The 11,465-nt window shown below is 44.8% G+C and overlaps 1 protein-coding gene across 3 annotated transcripts in view; it reads left to right on the plus strand.

The window, feature by feature from the left end:
• Window positions 1–9,000, plus strand: part of farp2 (FERM, RhoGEF and pleckstrin domain protein 2) — a 39,739-nt gene extending 30,739 nt beyond the window's left edge. Inside the window, exons 14-27 of one of the 3 annotated variants that reach the window (XM_080472870.1) lie at window positions 148–332; window positions 432–521; window positions 1,277–1,410; window positions 1,508–1,589; window positions 1,689–1,926; window positions 3,119–3,249; window positions 3,334–3,402; window positions 3,494–3,583; window positions 5,412–5,494; window positions 5,587–5,705; window positions 5,883–6,046; window positions 8,044–8,151; window positions 8,255–8,406; window positions 8,502–9,000. In XM_080472870.1, coding sequence (XP_080328996.1) covers window positions 148–332; window positions 432–521; window positions 1,277–1,410; window positions 1,508–1,589; window positions 1,689–1,926; window positions 3,119–3,249; window positions 3,334–3,402; window positions 3,494–3,583; window positions 5,412–5,494; window positions 5,587–5,705; window positions 5,883–6,046; window positions 8,044–8,151; window positions 8,255–8,406; window positions 8,502–8,595 — 1,739 coding nt within the window. In that variant the 3' untranslated portion in view covers window positions 8,596–9,000. Of the gene's footprint in view, window positions 1–147; window positions 333–431; window positions 522–1,276; window positions 1,411–1,507; window positions 1,927–3,118; window positions 3,250–3,333; window positions 3,403–3,493; window positions 3,584–3,759; window positions 4,279–5,411; window positions 5,495–5,586; window positions 5,706–5,882; window positions 6,047–8,043; window positions 8,152–8,254; window positions 8,407–8,501 lie in introns of those variants that run through there. The other 2 variants (XM_080472869.1, XM_080472871.1) reach the window with 2 other exon arrangements.
• Window positions 9,001–11,465: the final 2,465 nt, after the last annotated feature.

An 11,465-nucleotide genomic window follows, 5' to 3' on the forward strand; every position in this document is an offset into this window, starting at 1 on the left:
CAACCCTCAGGGTTGCGCTCATTTGTCAGCAGACTCTGAAATGCTGTTAAGCGTCATTTATATCTTAACTTGAGACGTTAAATTGCAAATCTTGGGAAGTTTTAACTCCTGTTTTTTGTTTGTTTGTTTCCCCCCCCCCTGCTGCAGACACGGTGGTGGATAGCCCCCAGCTCTCACCCTTCACCTCCAAGGAGCCCCTCTGCCTGTCGCCCTCCTTCCAGATGTCCACTCTCAGTCTGCCAGGCCAGGCCCCGTCCCCCCTGCAGAGCCCCATCCTGAGCGATGTGGGCAGCAATGCCAGGCTGGAGGAGGAGGAGGAGGGCAGGAGGAAGGTACACTGCCAACAATTAACCCCCACCTCACAAACCCCAGAATCCCACTCTTGTTATCTCTTGTATATTTGAATTTGATCACCCCTGTCCTTCCTGCAGCGATACCCCACCGATAAGGCCTACTTTATTGCCAAAGAGATTCTGACCACCGAGCGGACGTACCTGAAAGACCTTGAGGTCATCACTGTGGTGAGTCTCCTCTTTCTGAAACATTTTTTAAAGGATATCTGTCCCAGCCGTGCCCAAGACCTGAAGTCAAGAATTAAACAAGACAAATGCATATTAAACATGTCAGGTGCACCAATTTAAAAGACAATTCAAATGGACAAAAAATGTAATCCTGTCAGCCACAATAATTAAGTCAAATGTGACATTGATTTTGATTAAATATGATTTGTGTCTGTGAACTGCAGTTACTATTTTTGTAAGCTATGAGCTAAAATAAGTTACATGCAACCTTGATTGGATCCTGCTGTAATTACATGATTCAGCGTGACTGAAGTGATTATTAGTTATTGTTTGTTTTGAAGAAAGGGGCACCCAGTGTACGTATAATCTTCTTTGTGCTCTTTTTTTATTATGTAAACATTCAATGGAATGAGCGTCATGAAATCTGAGAAAAAGAAAATAACCAGATTGAAATGAATAAAAAGAAAGAAAGAGGTTTCTGACTCCAGGGTGCTGCAAAATATATGCACACTGGTAAACTTTTAAAAACCCTGTGATATACATATTAATATATGTTAATGCTTGGAAGGTTTTCCACCTTACTGCATTCTCAAAATCGGAATATGTGACTCTCAAATTCCACTTTGTTTGCCCTTCCACACTGTGGCCCCTCTGAAGTTTGGCTGAATTTAAAGTTTAACAGACCAGATTCTTCTATTTATTAGCCTTTACTGTTAACTACACCTGTGCTCGACTTGTCATGTTTTGGCCATTAGTGGTTCCGCAGTGCTGTGATTAAGGAAAACGCCATGCCCGAAGGCCTGATGACCCTGCTCTTCTCCAACATCGACCCCATCTACGAGTTCCACCGAGGCTTCCTGAAGGAGCTGGACCAGAGGCTGGCTCTCTGGTGGGTGCAGCCACCGTCCGTCTCCCATTTGTGTTATCCGATGCATTCGTGCTGCTCACGTGCCGAACACAGAGACACAATCTGTATATTTCCTCAGGGAGGGACGCTCAAATGCTCATGTGAAAGGAGACTACCAACGGATTGGTGACGTGATGCTGAAGAACATGTGTGCTCTTAAGGTGGGAACACTGTGGCGTCTCGGGCACCGACGGCTCGTCTTCGTTTGCGCGATTTCGCCACCCGGACTTAACGTCGCGTCGTTTGCCTTCCATCCTCAGGAGTTCACCAGCTACCTGCAGAAGCACGACGAAGTGCTGACAGAGCTGGAGAAGGCCTCCAAGCGTCTGAAGAAGCTGGAGACGGTGTACAAGGAGTTTGAGCTGCAGAAGGTGTGCTACCTGCCCCTCAACACATTCCTCCTCAAGCCCATCCAGCGCCTCATGCACTACAAGCTCATCCTGGAGCGACTGTGCAAGCATTACTCCCCCTCCCACCGCGATCACGACGACTGCAAGGGTGAGTTTATTCACTCGTTCGTTAAAATTGCGGTTTTGTGTTTCGTTGTCGTCAATTTTCACGACGACGGGGTGTGTCGTGAACTGGAGATGGAGGGAACAGATTTCCTGCTTCGGGCAGTAAAGAGCCTCCAGACAAAATGAGCCAAAACTCTATCAGGGTGGCAGTGATCGAGATCGAGACGTGGCGACAGCAAACGTTTCTATCTGGGTTTCATTCCGCTCGTAGCACTTTTCAGCTTTGTGACGACTTTTCTGTGATGGTCAAGAGGACGATGTGAGACGCTGGTTCTTGGCTGCTCCCTTCCAGGGTCGCCTTTGTTTTTACACCAGTTTTTACACTGGGTGCCTTTTCTAGAACCAGAGCAGTCGGTGTAAAGTAAATCAAGTAACACATTGCTTGACTCACTTTATCATCATGCAAATCATTTACATAATTAGAACTGGTCTCGGTGTGTGTGAGACAGTGCAATAAATTCTTGATTAAAATGGAATCTCCAGGAAAAAAATGAAATAGAAACATTGACTATTTACCCTTTTGCACTAAAAACTGCAGCTTGAAGTGGGATGTACAGCAGCAGAACACGAGCAGCAGCAATGAACAGGCGTAATATGAAGTGACTGGTTTTAAATGTGCCATGTGGAGAGTCACAGAGGATTTCTGTAGTGTCACCCGCTTTACTACTTTATCTTTTATTACTGGAAAGGCATTTACATTGGAAGGTATCTAGTTTTTTCAATACCTTTTGCAGCTTTTGTATTAAAGCACTCTTAACTCCATTATTTACAGTTATCCTGTTACTATTACTAAAAAGTGACTACTTTTAACTAATGATGTTAATCATAATATACTACATGTATCAATAACCAATGGCTGCTGTTTGTCAAACCAAATACATTGAGGGAAAAACAACAACACCCGCAACACGAACGAATGAATAAGGTTGATGTATGTAGCTGATCATACTACAGCAACCTATTGACGCCTCCGAATGAAAATACAAAGTGATTTTATTAACTTCAAACATTGCGTGCTTGTTGAATGCTGTGTTGGACACACAGTACTGGGATTCTAAGACACAGCCATGTTTTGGGTTTACACAGTGATTGGCTGTCATCTCTTTGCTCATTTGACGGATCCATTGGCAAGTCACTGATGTAGCTGCTTTGGTTTCTTGTTTCTTCCTCTGCAGAGGCTTTGAAGGAAGTGGCAGACATCGCCACGCAGCTTCAGAGCAGCCTGATCCGCCTGGAGAATTTCCAGAAGCTCACGGAGCTGCAGAGGGACCTGATCGGCATCGACAACCTGACGACGCCGGGCAGAGTGAGTGCAGCGACGCAGAGCCGACAGTAGATGGAGCAGGGAAGCCGTGCAATGTGCAGCGTCTAACAAGCAGTCTGTGTGCAGGAGTTCATCCGAGAGGGCTGTCTGTACAAGCTCACCAAGAAGGGGCTGCAGCAGAGAATGTTTTTTCTGGTTCGTACAAAACTCCACCGCCGAGCTGTTCTTTGTTTTTAATGCCTATTTATAAACGGACTGCGTGTAACGTTTGCTTCTGTCCCCGCAGTTCTCGGACATGCTTCTGTACACGAGTAAAGGTGTGACGGCCACCAATCAGTTTAAGGTGCACGGACAGCTGCCCCTCCACGGCATGATTGTGAGTTGACCTCTCCTGACACCCGCCTCTCGTTCAGCAGTCCCGTACGGAAGAATAGTTGCAGGTGTGGATGAGATGTGTTGGATTAGGATGTTACGAGCGTGCCTACGATGTGTTGAGAAGGGAGGGCGTGGGTCTCCTAACTCTGCGTGTCTCTGCTTCACTCCTGGCTGCAGCTCATAGTGCTGGATGCACCGGTAAGTCCTCTGAGCCTTGCCAGCTCGGATGCCCGAACCCTTCCCGTCTTTCTCCCATGCCTGTGTAGACACAGCACACGAGCATACCTAGGAGATTGCGCAAGGCGCACAAACATGTGTGTATGCTTGTCAAAACTGTTCATGGCTTTGTATACAAGTTATTCCAGTGACAAAAAAAAGTTAATATAACAAGAGTACAGTGAAGTGTCCCCTTATCAAAGCTGTGTTTTTCAAGGTATATTTCCAGAGATCTCGGTGCATAAGCTGACTGTTTTGACTGTTTTCCTCCTTTCTTTTCCGAATATTTATTGATAATTACCTTTTATATTGTTCCTCTTGTTTTCCCTCCATATTATCATAAACATGACAGCCCAGGTAAGAGGTGCAAGTTTAACAGTTAAGGGGAAAGACATCATTTTGAAATAAATGAGGATTCCTATTTCAAACATTTCTTCCAAGAAACAATTACATTCTTTTAAGTGCAGTGAAGTCAAACTGAAAAAAAATTTGCCAAAAAATTACATCTTTTTAAAATTCCCGCAAATATGCCGCATTAACAATAATGACATACGCCCTTTAAAGGAGTCATAGTAAACAGCTTTTCAACACTTTCTCGTGGTCTCGTTGGTCCAAAAAACATATTAAAATTTGTTGCCCCAAACTCAGCTTTTCCTTGATTTTCATCCTTTTGAATATTGGATCATAGGAGCTACATTCGGAATCTGCTGTGTCTGTGTCAGCCAGACTGGCTCCGCCCACACATGGCCATCTTGGGAAGAGGAGGAAGTACTTCCTCTCGTGGCGCCATGTACCAGAGCAGAGCTGCCTAATTGTGGGAGGAGTCAAAGGCAGGGCCTACCTTGATTGGGATTGGCTAAACCCCCGATGACACTATATAGGGTTTGATTTCTGATTGGCTCGTTGGAGCAACACACTTAATAAAAAATGAAACAAGCCAGGAAGAGAGAGGACAGACTCTCTTCACCTCTGGGGCGTCATTCTCTGGTATGGGGACGCTAATTACTGTTGGAAAACCATTAGAAAGTGAATTTTGCATAATATGACCCCTTTAAAATGTCATTATGTGGTGCCAGAGATTATATTAGGCTGAAGAAATGCTCTCATCTGCCCACAAGAATACTGTGAAGGGATGAACAAAGTTGTTTTCCAGAATTTGGTAGGAAGTGGTGTGTAACCCCTGGATCATCTGGACAGGCAATTTTCATATGATCAAGCCCCTGCTTGGATACTAACAATATAATGACTTTTTTGCCCCAAACATGATCATATAAACCTGTATAAGAGAAAATAAAACACTTGCTTTGATCTTTGTAATTCGTTTATTATTATAACTGGCGGTCACATGTTTGATATTTAGGGGCCACTAGTTTAAATAATGTAGTTTGTGCTTCTCTTTTGCAATCCCCCCTCCCTAAATGCTTAAAAACGCCACAGATTTCACTGCATATCGTTAGAAAATTCCTCCAAAATGTTCAAAACAATAATAAGAAATGAGGCCTGCCCCTTGGAGAGAACAAACAAATAAATTGAATGTTTGTTCACGCGACCGTCAGTGGACTGCAGCTGTTTTCTCCGCTAATGTTCATGGCCATTCTGTCCTTTGTCTGCAGGTGGAGGAAAGTGAAAACGAGTGGTCTGTCCCCCACTGTTTCACCATTTACTCGGCTCAGAGGACGATTGTCGTGGCTGCCAGGTGAGTGTGGGAACGTCAGAGGGGACTCCTGTCCAGTGACCACGTCTCCAAGTGAATCATTACGCTTTTGTGTCGCTCCCTTGTGATTCCAGCTCCAAGGTGGAGATGGGGAAGTGGATTGAGGATCTGAACTTGGCTATTGACATGGCCAAGAAGTCTCAAGAGAAAACCAGCATCTTCCTCGATGCCGGGCTCAACGATCACTCCAACCGTAAGAACTTTCCATTGGCCTTCATGAGAATAGCAGTCGTAGTGGAAACTCCGTCTCTCTGTTTGTGTCTCGTTTTCCTCCGCGTAGCATAAAAGACAAATTTCCTTTGAGAGTTGATCCCCTCTCCTCCAAACATCCCCCCCCCCCCCCTCCCCCATCCCCCCATCCCCCCTTCAGGATCGTCCGACGAGGTTTCTCTGGAGCAGGAGTCGGAGGACGACATGAACTCCTCCCGCACCTCTCTGGACAAGCAGACGCACCACCGTGCCAACACAACCATGCATGTGTGCTGGCACCGCAACACCAGTGTGTCAATGTCTGATCACAGCCTGGCTGTGGAGGTACTCCTCCTCCGCCCTCACTGACACACACACACACACACACACACACACACACTGACACACACACACACACACACACACACACACACACACACACACACACACACACACACACACACACACACACACACACACAACAATCACAAGGGGTCTCCCACACATATCAACTTCAGGCTTCATCATCCGTCGGGTGGAGAAAAGTGACTTCAGGGTTCCTCTGAGCGGCTCATCTTTCCTGTCTCAGCCTTTTTACTCTTCTTTTCTCCCCCTCGTGTTTCTACTGTTTCACAGAGTTTCGTTCTGTTCTGGACTCGAGAATGTGACAGTAACAGTGTGCATGCAGGAACTGTTCTCCATCGCTGACGTTTTCACTCCACAGACGCGGAGGAGTTTCCTCGCCGCCTCTTCTCTGTCCTCCTCTGTTCCCCCTCGAAGCTAACATGGCTAACACGTATCTCTGCACCCTTTCCCTTCCTTGTGTCTCTTCACCCCGCTCTCAGTCTTCGGCTCTCCGGCCATCTCGCCAGAACTTCCTCCTCGTTATCTCCTCGGTCAGGGCCAAAGGCCAAACACCATCACACACGTTTGCTGGTACCGAAACCAGAACCTCTCGCTCACTGATTACCTGCGAATGAACCAGGTACTCGATCTATAAGCCCCAGTCCCCAGTGAAGGAATCAGTCATAGAGTCGGAGCTCATAGAATGAGTGAACCGTGGCCACCCAAGCAGAAACGTCATTACACAAACATTGTTAGTGTTTATTTTAATCAGTTGATCAAAAGGTTTCTGTTGGAATGTGCCTCTTTAAACAATATAAAAAAATAAAAGAAACAGCAAACAATGGTGCAAATAAACTACAAAAACTTAAATTCGTGTTTAGATTTCTGCAGGAAGATAAACAACTACTCGTCGCTAAAGCCATCATTTAATGGTGAACGTTAGAAACAGCGGAAAATCAATAAGCAGGTGTTTAGTTGACATATCAGCAATATGTTAAACAGTTCATTCTAATGCATGTTGTACATGTTGTAAAAGGCCGTCAATCCACTTCGTCTGAATAGATGGAAATGTGTGACATGATTAGATTACATTAACTCAACAAATAATGTTTTGGAGTGTTCAGTGATCAGTATTTTCCCTTTAAATGCATGCTCAGAATAACAGCAGTGTCATAAACTCTATAGAAACTTAATAGTAATAATAGTAGTATTTGTCCTGAATTCACTAATATTACCAAGAACTTGAGTAGGCACCATTAAGCTTATGGGGTTTTGTGCACAATCACTGATTCATGCATAATGAATCACCGTCATTCTTCATTATAAACACGTCAAAATGATTTTGTGGCTAAAGTCTAATCCCTGCATTGTTCAGTGCACATATCTGTGTCTGGCTTCTTCAACCAGAGGGCAACCTCTGTCTTCATTTTTTCACCGTGTGGAAGAGGAGCCTGATGGGAAACAAAATAAAACATTACATCTCGTTTACCTGTAACGTGCAGCAGAACAGCGCCACACTTTATCCCTGTGGTTACTTATGCTTCCATTTTAAAAAGAAAAAAGAAAGAAAAGTCCCTTTCTGGACTTTCTCTTCACCACAGTTGTAGGACCAACAAACTCTAATTGTTCCTGGATGTTGTAATATTAGACGTTTCTATTAAGTATCAACCAAACTTTCAAGTAATGAGACTCACCTCATGTTTGAGGACTGCGTTCGAAGTTCGATGTAGACAAACTGATCGCAGATGTGTGTGTGTGGCCATCTGTTGCAGCCAGTACGTGTATGAGGCCAGAGTTAAATTACAAGAACGTGCTGCACGTCCATAGGCTCACTGTGTGAGAAGTATGAATAATACATTTCTACAGAAATCTGAGCAGGCAACACAAAACCCACACCCACTGTTCTAAACTACACATCACTGACATTATTCATCCACATATTACAATAATAGTTGCAACCATTTTCCTTATTACGTCTTTTCTGTCCTCCTGCGTAGAACCAGCTGTCAGGTTACCTCCTGCGGAAGTTCAAGAACAGCAACGGCTGGCAGAAGCTCTGGGTCGTTTTCACCAACTTCTGCTTGTTCTTCTACAAGACTCACCAGGTTCGGAATCGCATCACTTCACGTTGGGAAACGATCAAAGCTTTGAAAAGAGCACACAGCTGAGGCCAGAGTGTCTCTCTCTCTCTCTCTGTTTTTTTTTTAGGACGACTTCCCGCTGGCCAGCCTCCCGCTGCTCGGCTACTCGGTCAGCACGCCAGAGGAGTCGGACAACATCCACAAGGAGTACGTCTTCAAGCTGCAGTTCAAGTCTCACGTTTACTTTTTCCGAGCGGAGAGCGAGTACACCTTCGAGAGGTACGTTTTCCAACCCCTGTCCTCGGACTCCCGGCTCACTGCGGCGCGTCTCACGGGACGACAGCGTTTGATTGAAACTGTCCTCCTCTTTGCAGATGGATGGAGGTGATCAAGAGCGCGGCCAGCACCGCCGGCCGGATGAGCCTGCTCATACCGAAAGGAGGACCCATGGAGATGAACGGAAACTGAAGAGTCAAGCTTGGTGCGCCTGGAGGCTGGGCCTTCAGGACGTCCCAGAGACTCAAGTGTTGTTGCTGAGCAGAACTAAAAACGGATAACCGCAGGTTAAAGTGTTAACAGTTCTCAGCTTTTTAACGGTCTGTGCATTTTGCTTAATTCACGATGTAAATGATAATAACATTTGCTCCAGTATACAAGGATATAATGAAAGGGAGACGTGTACATTGCAATCTTTTCGTTTGTTTGTTTGTTCTGCATGTGTAGTGCTCAGTATGATAGGACTGACTGATGGGATGTAATGTTTTTTTTACGGGACCAACTCCTGCACAGGGGGCTTAAAATCGTAGCTCGTCTTTACACTACATGCAGACTGAAGTTTTACAGCGCGCAGCGTGCTGCTACTACAGAGGAATTAAAGTACGTTGTTCAAGGAAGGTACGGTAAAACGTGTGCACTCCCTCCTGCTGAAGGAGCTGAAGTGTCTGAGAGGGACCCCGGGCGGGGGTGGGGTGGGGTGGGGTGGGGGAGGGGAGGGGAGGGGCGGGGGTAGATGAAGCGTTGGTGAAAGTTGGCGATGCGAGTCATGGGAGGTCTCGTGGAGTTTATGTTGCAAGTGAAGCTTTCAAAAACGATGGTACTCGCTGTATTTATTAATAAAAACTCGATTTTAACGGTTAATAAAAGGGTGCAGCCGGGAAATTAACACGCTGGTGCTCTGGATTAGGTAGTGTGGTGATGTTTCTCTGTCTGATACCCAAAGTAGTCCTGGTTTTGTTTTTGCATAGGGGCGACAGCCCAAGGATGTACCATTGTGACTTTAAAGTTTACTCGGTGTGAAAGTTGGAAGAGTTTTCCCTCCGAAAACATATATTTTGATGTAACTGTACTTGATGATGTATTTGCTGCGTGTTGGGCAGCTGTGAACGTCATGGGAGGGACAGCCGACGTATTTAGGACGCTTCACGCAACCGTGTTAATTATTTGGGAAACGTATGTTTTGACAAAGACTGGAATCTTTACCTTTGCGTGTGTGTGTGCGTGCGTGCGTGCGTGCGTGTGTGCGTGTGCGTGTGCGCGTGCGCGTGTGCGTGTGCGTGTGCGTGTGTGTGTGTGTGTGTGTGCTGAACATACCTCTCTCTCTGCCTCTGGAGCTTTAAGAGAAAGTGATGATGGAGGTTTCATGTAAACCGTCGGACATCCTGTTTGTGGAAGAGACTGACTTTGTTGCACAGTTGACATCCAGTATGTTTCTCCTATTTATTGTTTCGGACGTCTTCGGCACCGTGCTCCTGAGCGCCCCCCCATGTAGCCCCCATGTTATTGAAATAAACGCCTAACAAATAAAACATCATTTCAATCACATTCCGGGGGGTTTTTTTGTCTTCATTTACCAACATTGAGTCCAATATGAAGCTCCGGTAGGATTTGATCGTCGATGATTTGATTGTAAACTCTGACATTTTTGGCTCTTTGTCAACATTCATCCACTCATCTTGCGGGACAGATTCCTCTCCATAATAAAGTCTAGTAATAGAGTACATTTCTCTGAATATCACCACAACTCAAGCAGCCCCAAAGCTCTATATGTCCTGTCGCTGGCAGTCAAAATAAAATGTTCCAAACATGCAGCTCATGGGTCAGTAGTGACGGGCAGGTTCTGGTTCAGCCCGTTTAAACAACTGGAAGTGTCTTACTGCTAGTAGATTAGCGTTAGCATCTTCTTCTTGACCTTTATTTTACCAGAAAAACCTCATTGAGATCAAAAATCTTTAAACAGTGTCCTGGCCAAGACATTAAGGTTCCAGACAAAGCAGGCACATAAAACATAGAAGAAAAATCAAGTCACACTGAGTTTGATTTCTATTTAAATGGATCCGACTCATTTGTTTTTCCTTTCAGTTGTGATATTTCAATTGTCATCTGAAGCTTATGATACAAACCATTTTACTAGTTCAGCGCCACTCAAGGTCAGTTTGGTCTGTATTTATTTTGTTGTATGATTAAAAACTTTGCGGATACAGTGCATCAGAACACTGGTACTGTGTAAACGGACCCCCCAAAAATGAAGAAAGTTTTGCAGATACACTCGAATTCGTTGTCGTGTAAACGGGCCTGAGTCTAATAGTCGGCCAACATTTCCTCCTGCTCCTCAGAAAACATTGTTGCTTCTCCAGTAACCTACACTGGGAGACCACTGGAGCCCTGGTCTCCCAGCTTCTGCAGTGTTTTGCAGTACCTGCTCAGTGTTCCATGGCAGATCCCATGTGCCTTCGCCACTGATCTGCCTGACTTGCTCTTCTCTGTAACCTCGTCAGATGCTCTTTTAAAAACATTTGCAGGCACACCTTGGTCAGTCTTTCTCTTCCACTGCCTAGGCATTCTGTAAAAGTATTAAAATCAAGAAAGTAGTATTAATTCTATGTAAGAGGATGGTTGTAACACTTATTATAAGATGTGTCCCCCAGGCCAAAGCGCTGTGCCGGGACTACATCCACTCCAGACTGAACAAAATAAATAAATTTGAGCGTCTTTATCTAATTAACTCCTGCAGATTCTCAACTAATTCAAAACGTGAAGAATCCTCTGTTCCCTCCAGCAGCAAATTATAAACCATCAGACTGAATTCGGCCTTTAAAATGAAATTCCTACTTCTTCTTTTTTTCTAAACTGTTTGTCATTTTTTTGTGGCTGGATACGTTCCCAACATGGTGAATTATTGACTTCAGTTCAATTTCTTTCTCAATACTTTTACTAGAGTGTCACTGTTAAGCTACTTGCCACAATATTCCCACTTTCAAGAAGATTATTTTTTTTCTAACGTGTTTTTGTATCCATTTGATGAGTTTTTAATCTCAAATGTTCATTTAAAAGCTATAGAA

This window comes from Lipophrys pholis (genome assembly GCF_963383615.2).
Source record: "Lipophrys pholis genome assembly, chromosome: 10".
NCBI classification, from domain to species: domain Eukaryota; kingdom Metazoa; phylum Chordata; class Actinopteri; order Blenniiformes; family Blenniidae; genus Lipophrys; species Lipophrys pholis.